The 20,697-nt window shown below is 37.7% G+C and overlaps 1 protein-coding gene across 4 annotated transcripts in view; it reads right to left on the reverse strand.

Moving 5' to 3' along the window:
• VPS13B (vacuolar protein sorting 13 homolog B) overlaps positions 1 to 20,697 on the reverse strand; it is a 430,338-nt gene that overhangs the window by 46,273 nt on the left and 363,368 nt on the right. For all 4 annotated transcript variants that reach the window (XM_058033971.1, XM_058033980.1, XM_058033988.1 and 1 more), the window contains exons 40-43: positions 20,158 to 20,354; positions 12,259 to 12,440; positions 10,133 to 10,482; positions 3,806 to 3,967 (exon numbers count right to left, since the gene is read on the reverse strand). In XM_058033971.1, the coding sequence (XP_057889954.1) occupies positions 3,806 to 3,967; positions 10,133 to 10,482; positions 12,259 to 12,440; positions 20,158 to 20,354 (891 nt within the window). The remainder of the gene's footprint in view (positions 1 to 3,805; positions 3,968 to 10,132; positions 10,483 to 12,258; positions 12,441 to 20,157; positions 20,355 to 20,697) is intronic.

Consider the following 20,697-nt stretch of genomic DNA (forward strand, 5'->3'; position numbering starts at 1 on the left):
GGAAGCAAGGAGCTTTAAGTTAAGCCAAACAGTTGGAGGGACACCATCAAGAGCTGATAAATCCAAATCCTTAGTGTGCTATAACTGTTTTTGTAACATAAAAAAGTTGAAATTTTTAAAATTTTAGTCTATAGTTTCATTAATAATAAAATTAATTCTAAATGTAAATAAATAGTTATAAAACTATCTGCTAAAATATATATTTTAGGTGTATATATATTTAATTGTGTTAATGAATTTAAATGGGCAATTACTGCATCTCTATTCTTAATTAGCAAAAGAAAAATGGAGAATTTTATTGATGTGAATGTAGAAGAAATACAATCCTTTTAAAACTATTTATTTTCATTTAACTGAACTGCCTTGCCATACTAAAAAAACATTTTGCAGAGGTTAAATAAAGTATTTCATGGCAACCGCTGCTTCTTAGTGCCTGTGTAACAAGAAACATGAGCCAGCCAAAGTTGTGCAAGTTGGTTTTCTTTCCCAGTAAGAGAATGTGGTATCTAAGACCTTGTCCTAACTCATTTTATCCCCAAGAGTAAGTCAAGTAAGTCAAGTATGAACTAATGCCTGGAGGGAAGTCCCTGACTCCAGAAGTATGGATTATTTCACATTTATCTTACAATCTGCTCTCAGAGTTCTTAAAATTCACTAACTTGGCAAGTCAGGAATTATCATGAGAAATGAAATAATTTCATAACTATGAAGTCATCTAGCATTCCATGAATATGACACTCAGAGGGTTTGTCCTTGCTTGGGCATTATTCTGACCTTTGGATAACAAGCTGCTAGATAATTTTGCATGGAAACAATTAGAAAAGTGCCACAGTACTACAGGGACAACCTGATGTCTTGATTGAGTTGTTGTTTTCATTTCAAGGATTTGTATTAATCATTAAAAAAATGTACATGACAACATTTGTAATAATATTTAAACAAATTTTTTGTATGATTTAAAATGACAAGGGATTGTGCTGGTTAGATGAACTGCCATTCTGAATGCTATATTTACAACGGACTTGTATTGGCAAATGAAAAGGCTCATAGGGAAATGCCAAGGTTCTCTCTTTACAAGACCTTTGTAAAGAAAATTTGGTTCTATCTCAACTGTGTGTAGAAAGCCTCTGCTCCCATATAGTTTCAGTGAAATTACTTCAGTGCTGTTTTTTAATCTCTAGATTTCCCAGCAAGACATGGCTGTTTAAAAATGTTAAGAGAGCGGAAATTGTGTTGAAATTATACCAAAGTTTGGGACAAGGGAAGCAGAATCTCCCTACTAGAGGAGCCTGCTGGCCAGCAGTGTGGCTGAGTCAGGAGTCAGCTGTTGGCTTTGCCATCTCCTGGGACACGGGAATCCATCATGACACTCCTGACTTTTTATCAGCCCAGTTCTTCATTGAATCTAAATCTGATCAGAGCAAAACACAATGGGGAAACCCTTTGACATCACCAACTGTTAGCTGAAGAATGAATATCTGAAAAATGAATCTGAAGCTCCTACTGTCCCCTCACCCATTCCCTTATGTGTGATTTGGGCTTCTGATGGACTTTTCCACCTTTCATCTGGCAGTTTTATTTTCATTTAATAACAAACTGAAATAGCAGCTGTGAAAATGGAATGTTTTGCACTGCTCAAGTCTGTGACTGAAAGCACAGTTTAAGTTTTCCAGGTGTTAGATGTCTAATTCCATTTATTCTGATGGTGAGTTTTAGCAGTTCAGTTACAACTAAGAGAAAGTATCAGTAACGAGCTGTCCCTTTAATTCTTCAACTTTTCATTTGCTTGAGATAATCTTAATTGTTAAGACTCCTTCCAGTTTGAACCATTATTGAATATACATCATACTCAGAACTACACCTTTAGTAAATCTATCTAAAATGAGGATTCTCACAACTGAATAATTTTATGTAAGTAAGCAGAAAATGAATGTAAGAATTTTTTAAGAGGAAAGCCTTACTTAGTTTTGAGTTTATTTACATTACTTTAAATATTTCCTTCTTCTTCTTCCATGAATTTATGAAAAGGTTTAAAGGTTTAAATCTAATTTTGGGTGGTTGCTACAAATGCAAGTGATAATTGGTTAGGAGTTACAGGTTACACTTATTTAGCTTTCTTTCTCCCTCACACAACCACTGTAATCCTAAGTCACCTGATGAGTGGGGATCTTGTCCCACACTCTGACACGTGCCCAGCTTCACAGAGCACAGTCACCACTTGGTTTGGTCACCTGTGGGATGGGGCATCACAGGTGCTTTGTGTGTGTGAGAAAACATGTCTTTTAAAACATGGAAAGGGACAAACTGCTCCAGAGCCTCAAAGTCTCCAAAGGCCTCTCTCTGGCACTATGACACCAGCACACACTTTCTATAACAGTTCCTCTGTTGCTGGGCTAAGATGGTCCTTTATGAGCTTGGCTTCCTCTTGACTTACGCCCTGACTTCAGTGTCAACTGCAATTGTTTACTTTGGCAGTTTTTGCTCTGCACAGATTACCACATTCATGTAAAATTCAGTAGTTTTGCATATCCATCAGCTGACATGCGAATGAAAACCACAGCAAATTTGCCATCTCTGCCTCCCAGTGCAACTTGAAACTTGTCAGTGGTGAAAGTGGGCACAAGTCCTGTTTAGAATTACAATTCAAAATTTGCCTTTTTTCTCACATGCTAAGACTGGTATTTTCTAGGGCTCTAGAGGAGTTAGGAACTCCCATTCACCACATTCCTCTAGGATCTGTTAAAATTTTAGTAATTTTTCAGGGCAGGACTACTGCTCAGCAAATGGGGTGGCACAGCTCTGTAATTTCATACTCAGCAGGAGCTGGATATATACTAAGAAAAGAGAAGAAGTGGGTTTGCTGTTTCACAAACACTTTTTAAATTAGATTTATGTTCTTGTCCTGTGATGAACAAAGATGAGAAGTCTATTTTCTACTACTTCCCAAGTGTTGGTCTCCTCTCCCCAGTACCAAGTAACAGGACAAGAGGAAATGGGTGTCAAGTTATGCCAGGAAGGTTTAGATTGGATATTAGGAAAAGTTCCTTCATGGTAAGGGTTGTCAAGCATTGGAACAGGCTGCCAGGGAATGGCTGAGTCACCATCCCTGAAAGTCTTTAAAAGATGTGCCATGGCATGTAGGGACATGGTTTAGTGGGAGATTTGGCAGTATTGGGTTGGACTCAATGATTTTAAAGGTCTTTCCAACTTAAATGATTCTATTGTTTAATTGAAATACTTCCTGTTGATAGTTTAAAAGTATTTTATTTCAGTTTCAGTGTTTATCCTTAAAACAAAAAATCCCATAACCCAGAAACTATTTTTATGTTTAAACTATATAAGTGGGGTGTTTCTGACAATTTCAAATCTTTTCTAAGGGAAGCGCTAAGTTGAGAGCTTTGTCCAGTTTGACCCTCTTCTGCAAACAATTTCAGTGAACAGATGCTTCTGGTAAAAACAACTGGTTAAAAAAATTGCCCAAATCTCTAATGTACATCTCAGGAAACATGGATCACTTAGTTATAGAAACCTGGCAAGTTGTCTTTCCTTTTTTCAGAAGCTTCACACAACTGCTTTGTTTTACAAAAAGTGCACATCCAGTTCTACCCTTGAGCAACTTTGAAAGACTTCTGGCTTTCCTCACACTTTGTTTACCTTTTCTCTGTGTTGCAGCCCCAGTGTGTGACTCCTGAAGGAACTGGAGCTTTAGAGATGGTTGAGACCACAGAGAAAACCAAAGAATCAGTGCATGAAACCACCATCAGCTTTAGCAAAGGCTGCCCTGGAAGGGCTGTTTCTGACATACCTGTGGGGACTTGTGTGAGCGCCAGCTGTACTGGTGACTGTGCAGAGTAGCCAGCAAAATATTCTCATCAGTGTCCACCTGGCCAAACCTCAGCGTCTCTTGGGTGTCATTACAGATCACAAAATGGCTGAAGACAAACTCCTCTGCCTCAGGGCATTGGTTCTGAAAGGAAAGGGATAGGAAAGCCAGGAAGAATCAATGTCAGTTGCAGGACATTTGGCAGCTGCGACTGTTACAACACAGAAATGCAAGATCTCGTCCCTCAGCTTTGGCCTCATAGTAATCTCTGCAAAATCTAGTTTCTGGGTTGGCAAAATATATCCTAAGACTTCAATTTTACTTTATATTTCTGTAATGTAAATCTTAAGGATTTAAAACAACAATAAAACTAAATTTTCTAATTTGGGTAAACAATTTCAACAACATTAAATTCAGTGGGAAATGATGTTACATAGGGCAGACAGGGTACAACAGGCTGAGCAGGGAGGAATGAAGAGGTTTCTCAGTGCTTGACAGCTGAGCTCTCAGGCCAACAGGTTTACAGTTCCTCTTCCCCAGCTTCTGCTTCTAATTTGAAATATTGCTGTGGATCAGCAGAATATTCCCTTTTTTCTGATGCCACTTGAAAAGACAACTAAAGAAAAAAAAGGAGACATGAGTAGAGTACTTTCACAGCTCCATGAGACTGGTATGAAAATGTATCATGCCATTTAAAAGGAAAAAAAAAGTATTTTAGATTTTACAGTATTTTTTCTCCAGCATCTTTCCATCCCTCTCTTGCTGCTTTTCATCCGGCTGCTTGTCACTCTGTTGGCATAATGAGACTATATAATAGTCACAAAAATTGCCACAGATACAGGTCTTCTACCCCTGAAGATATGAGCTATAATCCCCTGTATGGGAGAGGTCAAAGTGTGACTGACCATTTGATTTGGAGATCATCTCTCATATATTTCTGCCCAGTCACGACTGGGCTGGCACCTTCCACTTACAAGCAACAATCTAGCAACTGCAACAATTACTCAAAGAAACCAACATTTGGATAGTCTTTATGCAATTTAATGGTTCTAACACAAAATATTAATTTTCTTCTGGTTTTTGTTACCTCTTATTGACCCATCTTTCCTAGCACACTGTTATGACAATATTTTTCTGTTGGTTGGTTTCCTTCTTCCCAACACAGCTAAGCTACTCATTTCTCATCCTTTCTTCCCATGATGTCTAACTTATGGAACCTCCATGGATTTTGAGAGCTGATTCTGCTTCCCCCCCTTGCACTCTCACTGGACCTATTAAATGGATGTTACAAAGCTACCACCTTACCTGCCTCTAATCATATGGATCCCTTAGCTCTTTGAGAACAATGTGCCTGGAAGCCTGCAGAAATTCAGAGATCAAACAAGAGGGAGAGAAAAATTTCCTCATAGATCGCTACGCAGCCTTAGTTATCCTGGAAAACCAGTTTGGTGCATTTTTTGTAGCACATTACTGGGTGATGTACGTGGAAGTTTTTCTGAGAAGTGAAGTGTGCAAGGCATGTCCAGTTTAGCATCCTCCAATCCATGTTCACTGCTGGTTTCTCCAGCAAAACCTAAGGTGAATTTACAGGATGTTTGGGGCTGGAAGGGACCTCTGGAGGCCATCAAGTCCAACGCCCCTGTTAAAGCAGATTTACCTGGAGCAAGCTACACAGGATTCCATACAGGCAGCTTTTAAATATCTCCAAAGAAGGAGACTCCATGACCTCTCTGGGCAATCTGTTCCACTGACTGGTCACCCTCACAGTTAAGATATTTTTCATGATGCTCAGATGGTACTTCCTGTGTTTCAGTTTGTGTCTGTGCCTCTTTGTCCTTAATCAAGGCAGGTTGTAATTCCTTTTGTAACTGAATGTCAGAATGATTGCCTGGGAGTGTTTGTGCAAATACTACTCATCCTAGGAATATTTTAGCATGAGAATATTCAGATTAAAACTTCTTCCCAAATCTCTTTACTTCTTCTGCATAAGATCAGGTATCTTTTGTGAAACAGGAGCCAGGTGAGTATAACCAAAACTGCACTTCTTCCAAGCAGCAAAACTCTTTACAGAGCAGTATGCCTGTATCACATTCAGTAGCAGATCTGAGTGTGCTAAAGGCTGTCATTTACAGTGAGTACAGAGTTTATTTTGGCATTTTCTAGTGGAGGATCTATGACTTTTTACTGTCAAGCTGCCATACCCACATACCCATAAGTCTACCGCAAATATATGTATTTTCCTGTTACAGATTTGTAAAATGTTCTTTTTAAAAGGGAGGATTTACTATTCACAGAGCTCAGCATATTGTTAGAGTCAAACCTATATACAACACCAGGGGAATTTAAGAAAAGCTTTTTCTTTTCACTCCAATACATTTTCTTGTTGATACACAGAGATTGAAAGAACAATGCCATAAGATGATGAAGTTCCTTCTTTTTACCTTAGTAGCTAACCTAGTGTCAAGTAAACACAGACTGTAGGTTTTGGCATTTCCCAGAGGGAAAAGAGAATCCAGTGAGTTTTTGGCATGCATAGAACTTCTAACTTCTGCTTGGGGAATGTTATCCTATCAGGAATTATTAATACACTTGCACATGTTTTGGTGCTGATGAATGACTGCCATTGATCATTAGTCTTGAAAGCTAGATTTGCTACTAGAATTCAATGCTTTTAACAACAACAGTTAAGAGAAGGAGGTATTTTAGGTTCCATTTTACAACAGTTCCAAAGTTTTAACCAAGGAAACACCAAGATTTGCATAATAGGGCGTTGCTCTCTACTGCCAGGCTTGAGAGAAAGCTACTGATGCCTCCAGTCTTGATAACAACAGATGACTAAAGGAACATCAAGGAAGCTTGAGGATGCTTTAGCTCAGTGTGGCAACTATGCACTGGACACCCACGCCTCTTTGTCCTTGGGTAACTGCAGCAGCACCCTGTACCCATCACAGGGAACTGGATCCCACATTGCTGCTCAAGTCTGACAGTAGAAGCTTCTAGAGTAAGCAGAAAAGGAGAAAAAAGAGTCAGCAAAAGGATGGAGTGAAGACATCTTGATTGAGAAAAGAATGCCTAGAGAAACCAGGTACAATTCAACCAAATAGAATCAGGCCATTTGTGTGGCAATGATGCTGAAGGGCTGAATGATGACTCCAGGAGCTGAAAACACCTAAGTACGGATTAGGAAAAAAAACCCTCTCTGAATTAAAACATATCAAAAGAATCAGCAAAAGATTAACAGCTTGAATCAGATACAGATTAGGGTCAGTTCCTGGGGGACAATTTCCTGCCCCTCTTTAGATAATTTCTCAGTTGTTATTTTCTCTCAGAGAGGCCTGGAAAGTGTCTCTCCTTTATTGGTCTTTCAAATATTTTGTGAATTCTATTCAGAGAGGGGAAAAACATCCCACATAATACTAGTCACCAGGCTTTTCCAGTCTCAGGACTTTTTGCTTGTGTCTTACCTCACAGCTATTTCAAAGCATTTCTGGATCTGGAAAAAACCCACACCATAAAAGCCTAGGCCTCTTCATATGCACAAAGTAATTTTCTTTGTGCTTCACAAGCTACTGAAGGCTTGTGCAAGCTTTTTCTCTCCCTCTCATGTACACACGGACACACACAATCACCAGGTGATGGTTTTTTTCACAGAAAGTCTTTTGAAATTTGTCTCCCTTGAAGGCTCTCTAAGAGAAAATAACATTTTCCTCAGGATTCTTTAAACTTTACTCTCACAGCAATGTCTTGGCATTATCAGGTAGGAACTTCTTGCACCCTTTTCCCTTTGTTATTTGTGCTTATTGTAGAAAGACGGGGAAACCACTACAATCACAGACGGCATTTTGACTGTTCCCAGCTCATTAAGAAAACTTATGCATCTGCCAACAGTAATGTTAAGCACCATGCTGACCTTGAGGAAAAAAGTTCTAGTGGTCTAAAACAGGTTTAAATCAGGAGCTTTTCTAACTTCTGAGGAGTTTGGGAAAAGAGTTGCGATGCCTGGTTTATGTGAGACCACAAAGGAAAAGCTTTTTCCCAGAAATAACACTTCGTACCATACCTGGAGAGCTGTTTTCTCAGCTGACCTCTGTCTCTAGATATCTCAAAACAATAAGGCTGTAAAACAATTCATGAAGGCTTAAATGCCCAAATAAAGGGAAAAAAACCCCACATGCTCCACCAATGTATGTTCAAAGGAAACATGCATTTTCTATCTCACTTGATAGTCTCTGTGTTATTATTAAATAATAAAACTAAATTAATAACAATATTGAAGTTCCTTGCCCAGGTCTTTAATTATTAAACCCATTACTCTAGCTTTGTATTTAGACATGCATTAGCCAGTTACTGCTTGTAGTTAAACAGGGGTTTCAGATTAGACAGTGAAATATGTCAGAAGGGGAAACTGTTTTTAAAAAGTGCTAATCCTCTCACATTTTCAGCATGTGACTTAGAAGTATAAAGCCTGGTACTTTTTAGGCTTAATGTACTTTCAAAATGCTCACTGTTACTTAATTTAAAAGAAACCCGCCAACCATAAAACCTCCAGCACAAATAACAGCAACAACAACAATCAGTCCATATCTAGGAAACAAAGACACTGACAGGGGCTTCTGTTACTTCTGAACTCCTGACCTAAAGGTGCATGGCCAAATTGTTTCATGCTTCATCTGTCTGTCTACTGACTCCAACATCACTTGTTGTAGATTTTAATCCAGTAAAAAATATGTGGAGAATTCAAATAACCCTTCCCGGTTATTAAAATCATGCTTTTAGTTGTAGCATTTATACTGCATTTTGTGTGAACAGCAGACATCAAACAATGCTTATTACTGGGAAATGTATTCCCTCCCCTTTCAGGGCATGCCAACCCCCTCAAACTGGAGGTAAAGGCACATAAAAAACATCTTGGCAACAATTAATTTAATAAGCTATTTTGAACCCACTTGTGTGTTAACTGTTCCCTAATTTCAAAGCGACGCAAGTTTTTAATCTCAAATACTCTGGGCTAGATACCCACCACATCAGAACATGGTGGCAAGTACCCCTGACATGAGAGGAAACGAGAAAATTACAGCAACAATTACAGAATTATATCCTCCTGTGGCTCATGTTAACATTGCCAAATCCATGTATAAATCAGTACCAACTATTCATAGAATGTACCTGTCAGCAATATACCATGCGACATATGGCTCTACTTAATCAAATATACAATTCCAGTTTTTTCAACTCAAAATATTCCTTCAAGGCACAGAGTAGTCAGTCAGTCATTCACACTGTGATGTGGTTTAAAACATTTAAATATTTATGCACTACATTTTATTTATATGTATAGCTATGTCTGAGAGATCTCTTTTCCCCCCATCCTAAGAGGAAACTGACCTTTCTGAAGGCCATTTTGCAGTAGTTGCCACACATGTCTTAGATGAGGGACTAGTACTAAGTCAGAAATATTTTGGGTTTAAGCAGCCTACAAGGACTCTCTTATACTTTCTGTTTGTTTTTTATTAAAAGCATTGTTCAAAATATGACAAAAAACAGAAATTGGAGCTACAAAGATTTTTGTTCACATTGATATTTGAGCCAGCTGTGAAGATTTAAATCACACTAGATCTTGTTTTATGAATGTCCTTTTGCAACAAGAAAACCATGGAATGCCCTTAAAAAAGAATTTTTTGATATAAAACAGATGTTTTATCCTTTTTTGGGGGCTTTGTTATTGTAGTGCCATGATAGGTAATTAATTCCCAGGCTCCACATAGGTCTTCAGGCAGATGAAGAGAATGATTTGATTTCAAGGCTATAGTGAAGTAAGGGAATTACAGGCCTTTGAGGGGTCATTGCAGAAGCAAGTTTCTTATACTGGGACTGGCTTCAGCCATTAATGCTGCTTGCACAGAATGTAATGTGAAACTAGTGTTGAAGTTCAATAAGGATGGAAGTAGTAGCTGGAAACAATATGTGCTGCTGCTCAGACTGAGCTGAGCTGATGTATCATGAAAAGGCACTCACCTTTTCATAAATTAATGGAATATTCTGCATTTCAAGACCTGGGCTTTGATTATTCTGATATGAATCCATGTAGCCTCACTGAAATTCAGGCCATTCTGCCTACATTTACCTTTACACACTTTTTTCCTAATTTTCATTGCTATCGCAGAATTAATGTGTATTAGGAAATAACAATTTCAGTATAAGTTAGGGTTTTTACATCCCCAAATATTTTAATGAAAGCAGCTGATATTCTAATTTGATATTAAAGTAATCACAGTAGCTATATTTTTTATCATTATTGTCTTTGCATACCTGTTGCCAAGCTTGAATTGCTGTATTTAGAGAATGAAGTGCATATTGGCCAAAGCTGATGAAAATAGGGTCAACCATTATCGTGCAGTCAAACAGCCTTCCTGCTGTGCTGCTGGAAACAGCAATCTGCCCCCAGATTTTGAACGGTTTCACAACATTTTGCATGGTCACATTTCGACACTCCAGAAGTTTGCAGTCAGCTTGAGTCGAAAACTGGATCTCCTGGAACACTGACTCATCGTTCCACTGGCGAAGATATACATGAGGCTCATCAAAGGAAACTATCATGTATTCTAGTTCAGATGGCATGTTCTTATCAGATAAAAATGGCTGAAGGAACTTTGGTGGTGCTGAAAAGTAAAAGAACAAACAAAACTAAAACCATTGCTGCATTCTTTATGTTTTTGTAAATTGTGTTTTTACTGCTTGTACATAAGATGAAAACAAGTAAATCTATCAAAGAGTTGACATTTCTGAAATCTGAAATGAATCCTGTTCACACTGTTTGTTAGATGTAAAACAGTATCATAATTGATAGCAGCTGCAAACAAGAAGTATCTGCAGAGCAAAATCTTTTCATGGTAAACAAACCAGCCAGCAAAACTGCTTTATCTGCACACTGCTGAATGCTCCAGATTGCCATCTATTTGGAACAGGGACCATATTTCTGTGAGAATTTTTGCTACAGTAGGTGTATCTTATATTCCACACATAGCACATTACAAACACAATAAAAATTGGTAATACAGTATTTGCTGACAAGTGACTGTACAGGCCAACAGGCTCCACACTGGGAGTTGTCTTTGCTGCAATTATGGACAGTTCAAGACCACAAACCCACTGAAATGCGACATTCTAACCCATAATACTAGAAATGAAACAAAACAGTATCCTGAGACTAGAACATGAGAAATGTATCACAAAGAGATATTATCATGTTTGTTGAAGTCTCAGTCGTGCAAAGTGCTGAGCACTGAGGCAGCAGACACTGCAAGGCACGTTCACCCCTTGTGTAACATTAAGCATGTGAATATTTCCATTGATGCTATTATTTATGTTCCTGGAACTACTCACATGCTTAAAATTAGCGTATGCTCTAGTGCTCTACAGATTTGGAACCAAAACACTCATCCCTATCCAGGATCAAGCCCTGTTATTCTACAAACTGTAATGGATACAACAACTTTTGTGCTCCCTTTGTGTATAACAAAGCACAAAGGAGCCCCAAAACTTAAGGCCTTTAGATGCTGCAACAACAGTAACAACAGCATAAGCTCAGTCAATGTTGAGAAATAAAACAGCGGTTGATTTTAATCTGATTTTTGCCTCTTCCAGAATATTTAATTTTAAAGACTGAGCATCTGAAAATGGACTGTAATAGTGAGGAAGATTACTTACTGATAGAGGTAGCTGACAGAGAAAAACTATTTGCTAGTCATTGAATGTTAGTCTTGGTATGATTTGATAATGAATATATTATAATACTTGCAGAAACACAAAACCTACATACAAAGAAAGCTCTTCCTGTCAAAATGATCCAAGAAGTTTGCCCATCTTCCATAGAAAGCATTCCTGGCATTTGAAAATCAGACAATAATCTAAAGATCTCTTGGAATGTATTTGCCATTAATGCAATGACAGAGAGCACTGAACAAAACCAGATGTAGCTCCAAAAGTGATCATAACTGAAATAACTTAAATCTGCAGTTCTCAGAGCTCTTCCAAGGAATTTTTACTAAGCGGGTTGCAAAATCTTCAAGTATTTTAACAGTACTGTTAATACACTGGAAAATGTAAAAGATCAAATTCATCCACTAAGATGGCTCAAAAGTGAAGTGGCACCTGCTGTCCCTAATCAGACTCTGGAAAACAGACGGCTTCTACAGTTACCCGTTCCGGGGCAGGCAGGGGCTGCTCTTCCAGCCTCACTGCCAGCCCTGTGGACAGGCTCAGGGCACACAGGTCATGGCTTTCACCCTGAAGCCTGTGCCACTGGCGGCTGCTTGTGATGGCTTGTTTCAAGAATGCCTGTTTGAATGAGGAGATGGGGATTACACAGAGCAGGAGAGTGCTTAAGCAGCATCTGTGAACTATGTTTTTATTATTCTCCATAAAGCAGAACATACCTGTGCCAAGTTGATCAAGATGATGGCATAGGTGGACTTCCAGACAGGTAAATTGGATCAACACACTCAGTGATGGCACAAACCAAGGAGTAAAACAGGAGTCAACCCTGGTGCAAGCCGCTAACGCCGTGGGGGTCACAAGCTGATCACACACGCTTTGGGAGCCAGATTCACTTTCTGAGCTGCAGAAGGAAGGTAACAAATTAGTACTTCAGCACTTCCAGGATTTTGCAGCTTTACAGCAGGAATTCAGGACGTTCCATGCTCACTTTCTGACACACAACATCATGGTTTTATTTTAACTGCTAATGCCAGTGTCCTTACTTTTTCCAAAGCAGACCAAAACAGATAAGATTGTAATCCATCCATGGTTTTATCAAACTACACATTCTCTTTACAAATATTTGAACCACAAAGCCTATTTGCAGAAAAAAAACTTAAAATATGCTACGTATCTTTAATTGTTGAAGTGGCTAAACAGAGTAATTATTGTTATTAAAGCTATAAGAATGAGAGGAAAGGTCAGGAGAATTTGTTTTTTTCCACTTGATTTTAAGGAAACCAATTTGCAACCATCAAACTACTTCTATGTATGAACCCCTAGTCTTTGTAAGCTTTATTTCCTTTGCCCTTTTCACTCTAAAATCATGATTTAAAAATTATTTCCAAGTACTATAAGCTCAGCCTGGAGCCCTTTACTACCATATTAACTATACATTTAAAGTGCCACTCTCCTGATTTTTTTTTCATAGCTGCGCTCCTAACACCACGAATTTCCAAGCATTATCTTTCAGTCTCTTGAGAGGAACTAACACTACATCACAATTCTATAACCTACTAAGATACCACAGAAGTACAAATAAACTTTCTAATTTAGCAAAAACTATCCTTAATTCTCCTCATTCTCACTCCATTTGAAGTTTGGCTCTCAAGAGTTTTAGTTTAAAAGTTTAGACTTGATTCAAGAGAATTACAACCACATCCTCAGTCAAAGAATGTCTTTATTTTTAAAATAAGATTTAATGAAAGATGGACTAAGGTCAACGTAATATTTTTGTCAGAACGTCATTAGACTTTATACAGCACAATAAATGCATTTCCATTAACATTTTAAAGATATTTTAAATTCAAAATAAGTTTAGATTTGAACAATGACTTTCCAAGCAACATACCTTAAGGTTTTAGGACCAGATTTTTCACCCTGCAATGTGTTTCACTTCAAAATTATGCACAAATATAGCAGGTACTCAAAATGTTCAGCTGCAAATGCATGGAATTCCATGGATAGGTAAATTGATCAGTATCATTTAGTGTTGCAGTAACTATTTAGTATAGTATTTATTTACAGAGCTTAAATCCAACTTAAGGCTTGTGGACATAAAATACTTATGCGGCAATAAAACCCAACTAAGATTAACTAATTATTAAAGAATCATGCCAGGATACTAAGAATGGATTAGGTCAGGAAAGTATGAAAGATAAATGACTCAATCAGAATTTTAGCTGCTTTTCTGTGCTCCTTTACCTCTTTAAATTTCTTGTTTAGATTCCAAAACCAGGGTTGTACACCTTTTGAGAACTGGCACCTTTGGAAATAAAATTATTCTTTGTGTTCACATGATAAAATATCTATGGGACTGGATAACAGAGAAATAGGATGCTTCACTTTGCTCTGCCATGGATGTTAGATTGCTGGAACAAAGGAAAAACCAAATCCAAAAGGACAAAAATTCATATGCTGATTTAAACAACTAGGTACTTTTCAATCTGTAAAATGGGTTAGTTCTTTCAAAGTAATTATTAATATTTTAAGTTTTTTTGCTTGTTGCATTTTGATTAGAAACAGAAATTCAGGAGCATATGAAATGAAAACAGTTTTTTGTTGGGGTACAGGAGTGCAAACAAATGTTAACCAAACTATGAAGAACTTTAAAAAAAACTAATTGCACCTTGATATTCTGAATTAAGACTTAATTTCATGAACAGCAGTAACACTGATTGCAGTAAAGAAGAAGGACATTTATTTCTCATATTTGAGGTTTATTCCAAAAATAAATATTTATTGTCCTCAGAAAACTATTTCTTGACTCACCTATCAGTGACTAAGCATTTTTATTTCTTTTGATGTATTTTGGAGATGCATATTTTCATAGAATAAAAGCCAAACAAAACCTAATTTCTTATTTAGTACAATTTCATATATCTTCTTTCTATTCATTGAGCATTTTACTGTGGTGGAACTTTTGTAATTTCTCACTCATAAACACCACGATGACAGAGCAACAGGACATGCTTGATGCAGAAGGAAATGTGGCAGGAGCTTCACACCAGGGAAATAATGTAAAGCTTTTCGCCAAATTTTTCTCCACTTTTTCTGCTCCACAAGCAACAGACCACAGAGAGGTAATACTCAGCAGCTTAAAATGTTGGGAACAAAAAGATTCAAAGCTGCTTTTTGTTTCTTGATGGAGTCACCTTAGAAACCAAAAAGGCCCAACACTGAAACCCTGCAAAATTCCGAGTTCAACCAGATGCTTAAAAACTTAACAAGAGAGAAATAAAATAGCAAATGAGGGTGGGACAGTGCTGCCCCATGGGACAGAACTGGCCTTGCATCCTCTCCCCTGCCAGGGAGGGACAAGAGCTGGCAGTGGAGGGCTGAGAGGAGCAGGACAGTGCATCTTAAACCATGATGGTAAAGAAGGTAAAGTCCCTACAGAGAGGAAATAGCCTTCTAGGAACCATCTGAAAAGAAATGCAACAAGATCTTTCACCACTGTTTTCCCATCTGCCCAGACTTTTTCTGAAGTGTAATTGTTTTATCGATGAGGGGCTCCATTTGATTTTTACTCAACCTGAAACCATATTCAGAATTATAGTCCCCACGTACAAGAATACAGTAACAGTATAAACCAGCTACAGTACAAAATATACTAAAAGCAGCCATCAAATTATTATAGTATTTTCTTTAAAAAAACCCAGTTGTAATAAAAAGTCATAATATAAATAAAGTTTTTACAGAGGTATTGTAGTCACTACCATGACCCTGATTTTAAATTGAATACTTTTTAAATTTTTTGCCTAGGTGGTCTTCCCTCAGACCTCAAGCACTGCCACTTTCTTTGACGTTGCAGAGAGCACAAAAATGAAAAACCGCTGCCCTCTATTACATGCTGAGCACAAACAGCAAATAAAGTTGTGCTAACTGAAAATACAGGAAAATTTCTATTAAGTCTTGATGAATGACAGTGGGAGCATTAATATCAGGAGAAGATGTGATTGGGCAATCAAAATTTGTTCATCAAGTGAATACAATACAAAAACACTCCCACATTTCTTGGCTTCCTTTGAGCTACAAAATGAAGTGTGGACTGTCCACAATTTTTCAGCTCTGAAAGAAGAGGAAGAACCAGATTCTACTGCTTTGTGTTTGGCACATCATGCTTAAGGAGGAATGTGGTAAAATCAGAGGAAATTAAAAATAAAAGTGATCTGACTTTATTACCAGGTTTTTTTCTTTTTCTTTTTTCTTTATTTTTTAAGTGCTGGGAAATATCAGAATACTTAAAATGGAAAATATCTACATTTGATGTCATATAAATTATGATATTTCACATCATGCAAAGCAGCTCAAGTTAAACATATGACAACTGAGAACAATGACTTAGCAGTGACCTGCATTATTCTTGTTATTTTAAGAGAGAAATATTAAAACCAAAACTGCCATTTGTGATGAAACTACAACATGGGAAAATATCCACTGGGAAGAAGAAAGGGACCACTTAACTCATTTAATTTATGACTCAAATACTGGTCTGAACCCAAATTGTTAGAGGTCAAAATCCAGTACATCATTTACTTTGAATAAAAGCTGAAACAATTAGCAAGAAACATGATCATGATTCCTCACTTGAATTTCTAAAAAGTAGCAATTTAAGGCTTATTTAGAAGTTTTTTTACTTGTTTCATGGTTTGTATCTGAAGGCACTTTCAATTACTATTTCACATTAATATGTCAGTAATTATAAAAATACTGTTTAAATTACACAGAAGATGCACAAATATATAAAACATCTTGTAATGCAACCCATTTAAACAAAAGAATTATGAATCATTCCCAACCAAACCAGGAAGGGGATTTAGTGTCTCACCAACCAAACAGAGCTTAAAAAGTAATTTCAATTATTGTTTGTTAGTCCTGCAACAGGCAAATACAACCCATAAAAATAATTAATTTTGTGATAATTTTTTTGTAATCCCCTGTTTTAAGGTCTTCCATAAACAGTCATTTATGCCATATATGATTTCTTTCATAAACACTGTGCTATATCCCCAAAGAAACGCTAAATTTTTTCACTTAGTACTTCAAATTTGCTCATTCATTGAATAAATTTCCATAAATGTTTGTGCAAACTTTATACATACATAGAAATAATGAATGGGATACAAAATTCTCAAAAATAAAAAACATACATGTATATATTATGCCCTTCACCAGACAACTTCTGATTTTTATACTTCCAGTTAGCTCCAGACCAATCTCAGAAGAACTTTCATACCACAGGATTTGAACCATGACATCTTTGTATATTCCCATATTCATTACTGGTTGCTCTATTTCACCCTGTCAGCTACTGCTCATCATATCAGCTGAATCCATATCTTCTCACAAACATTATTGTTTTCCTGTCACATGAGACACCTAAATATAACCAATGTTAGGAATCAGTAATAAAGTACTAAACCACAATGGATCAGCTCTCTGCTTATAATAATTAGCATATCACAGAGGTTACCACAAAAAAAAAATGCTGCAGAATTTTAAGAAAAAATATTATTATTGAGCAGCAGCTGCATGCATATGGCAGTGGTTAGAGTCTGATCCAAAATACAACATCAAACTAAGAAGATAAACTTGAACAAGACTAAGCATTTTTACACTTTACAACTAATAGTGTATTATAATTGTTAACCAATCATATGGTTGCAGTCTGTAATTAGCATCAAGTTATTGTGAGTGTAAAGGAAAACTGAGGTTCAACTTTTATACAGCCTTTATTTCTTCCTCTCAGAGATCCTTCAGCATTAGAATTCCCTAGTTTAACACTCAGCACTGGCATTAAGCCTTGAGGCTCTTCCCACAAGTCTGCAAAATCCCATGTTAAATGCTGGCTTTAGGAACACGACTTTGACATTTACCACAACATGGGCACTGTCTCTCTCTCAAAACCAAGAAAGTCGGGGATTTTTTGTTTAAGTCGAATCTAGAACATATTTCAGAGTGTTTGCTGAGAAGAAATTACCCATACCAGCAGCAGTATGTTTGATGAAGCCACATTTTCAGCAAAGTTACTTCCAACATGGACTTCCTATGAGCCACTAGACATCTAGAAAGTTTTGCCTTCTCTGCAAGTCCACAGTTTCTGTCACCACCTCCTACATGAGGCTTTCCTTTAACAGAACGTGATCCCTCAGGCCTTAACCATTACCTTCAATTTGTTCTGTATCTGTAACCACACACATTCAGTCTCAAAACCTCTAGGTCAGTGATATATCACTGGCATGTTTGCTCTGTTTCCAAGAAAAAGCCACTCTGCCTCAAACACTGTAGGTCAAAGCCTCATACCTGAGGAACAGCTGCTCTTGTTTTGACCTATGAAGGTTTTCTGAGAAGGATCACTCCTGACTGCTCAGAACTACTTCTTCCACACCAGTCCTTCCTGCAGCTATCCTTAAGAAAGCTTGCAGTGCAGGTTTGTCTGAAGTGAGAGAGATCAGTTTGAATATTTATCATAGAACCACAGACAGGGTTGGGTTGGAAGGAACCATAAAGATCATAGTTCCAATACCCCTGCCAAGGGCAGTTACAACTTATGCTGGACCAGGATGCGCAAAGTCCCACCCAGCCTGGCCTTGAACACTTCCAGGGATGAGGCATCCACAGCTTCTTTGGACAACGCATTCCAGTGCCTCACCATCCTCACAGTGAAGAATTTCTTCCTAATATATAATCTAAACCTGCCCTCTCTCAGCTTAAATCCACCCCCCTTATCACTACCTGTCCTTGTAAAAATCTGTCTGCAGCTTTCTTTCGGTTCTGAAACGCTGCTCTAAGGTCTCCTCAGAGCCACCTTTTCCTCAGACCAAAAAATTCCAAGTCTCTCAGTCTGTCCTCACAGGAGATATGTTCCAGTCCTCTGATCCTCTTTGTGGCTCTTCTCTGGAATCACTCCAGCAGGTCCACATCCTTCTTAAGTTTGGGGCCCCAAAAAGTGGACACAGTACTCCAGGTATGGTGTCATGAGAGCAAACCCATGCCTCCAAATTAAAAACACTGCTGAGGCAGGGAATATAACTTTTTCTCTCTCCTGATTGAAATCAGAGGGTTTCCTTGTATATCCCACAGGTTTTTGGCTTCTGGAGCTCACCCTGACCTATACAAATCTTTAAATTTCCAGTCTACTGTTAGTTCATGTAGGTATAAGCTACAGTTCTTAAAGCTATTATGAATTCCTCAGACTAACAAAAGTATCAGGACTAGTGACTCTGCAGCCTCTGGACAGGTAGGTGTCAAGGAACTTTCCTTTGACTTCCCTCTTTCTCTTCCGTTTATTTACCTTCAAATGCTTCAGTAGTGAGGTAAATGTTTTTTGCTGCCTTCATTCATCTCCTGCTATCCTTGTGAGTGAACTGCAAATGCTTCAGTTTAATTCCTGTTGTTTCTGAACAATGACCGCTCATTAGCTTATCAGAGCTCCCTGAATGAAACACTGCATCTAGTGACAAACCCTATTCCAGCAGAAAACAATAAACATGACTACAGTGCTAAATGCCTTGATGAAAAAAAAATCTACTAAATTTCACTACATCATTTCCAGTTCCCACCGAGTTCACATTTCTGTGGTGTTAAGCTGACCAGGAAGGCAATTCTGGCAGGGTCCCACATTCAGAGGAATTAACCTTGTCTAAAACACTTAACTTCTCAATGATGAAAATGCATTCTTTCACAATTAACATCAAGAAATCATTTCCAACCTGATACTATTAATGGAAACCAGATGTTTAATTTTTTTCATTGATTCTGTTAGCCATGCTCATATTCTCTGATTTCTCTGAATTCTGTAGCTTCATTCAACACATACGTGGATGCTACATACTCATTGAAGCTTGGGTTCATAAACAAGCAGCAAGAATCAGCAAATACCAATGGTCCAAGAGAGTAATTTTGGGTTTTCTGCTCTAAATATAAAATGTTGAGCAGGTCTTTGAAAGCAATTCCACTGCTGTTTCTGGACAGAACTTATACTTATTTCTTTTACTCTACATATTAACCAAAATGGAATGAATGCAAACAGAGTAGAGTGAGTATCTGTCATTGCACAGTGTTTCCAGTTGCAAATATAATGAAAAATGGATCCCCAGTGTTTAAAAAGCACTGATTAGTGTTTTTTCTTTTAGCATAGTAAGTAATCTGTGTGAATAATAATGCAATACTATTGAAATAACATTTTGTCCAATACCTCTAAAATAGTTGTTGACTTGCACTGAGAAGAGACTCAAGGTGATGTAAAAGTATTGCATGGGAGAAGAATGTTTATGACTACATCCATAGGATGGATGTAAGTCTTACACCTAAGCCTTCTTCTGTCTGCACTTTTCAGTAAGCCTTGTATTCAAAAAATGGATGGTTATGATGCTGCCAGGCTGCCTATGTACCTAGAGGAAAGCTCTTTTTGTACACACTCCATGCCCTTGTGTGGAGATGAGCCACAGTCTGAATCACGTGCAGGACTAACTGCTCTTATCACATATTAAAGTATCTTAATTTCTAAGCCTCTTGAAACAGATTTCTCAGGAGTGTAGCATTAGATGTCTTTTTCCCTCCTCCTTTAAAATTACCTTTGGTCATCTGCCACGTTCTGGCTGCTGTTGAGGACAATCCTCCACAGGTCAGAGGCTATGAGCTCCTTCTGATCGTTCACAAGGCTGATACTGGGCAGCTGCAGCTCACAGACTTTGCTTTCTGACAGACTGAACTCCCGGAATGCAACAAATGACTTCTGAAGCTCATCCCAGTACTCCAAGCTGCAAGGAACCTGTGATAAAAGGGAGAAGGAATAATTACTTTGTGCTTGAATGCAAATAAAATTCATTTTAATCTATACACTAAAAGTGTAAAACTAGTTAAACTAAATAAAAGTAAATGGTCATATAGAAAATCTTAACTGTAACCATTATTCAGATCTTGTGCTGTCTTGACTTAAACGAAAATGTTTTTAGAACATCACTGCAGACTAACACTTCCAACTTTCTCTTCCTCTGTACAAAAATAGCTGCTTGTTCCACAGGAAACCATGGAAACCATGAATAACAAAGACAATTAATCTAAACATTATTTGTATTATGCAGCCAAAAAATCCATCAGATGTCTACACATCA

This window comes from Melospiza georgiana, chromosome 1, assembly GCF_028018845.1.
Source record: "Melospiza georgiana isolate bMelGeo1 chromosome 1, bMelGeo1.pri, whole genome shotgun sequence".
Classification (NCBI taxonomy): Eukaryota; Metazoa; Chordata; class Aves; order Passeriformes; family Passerellidae; genus Melospiza; species Melospiza georgiana.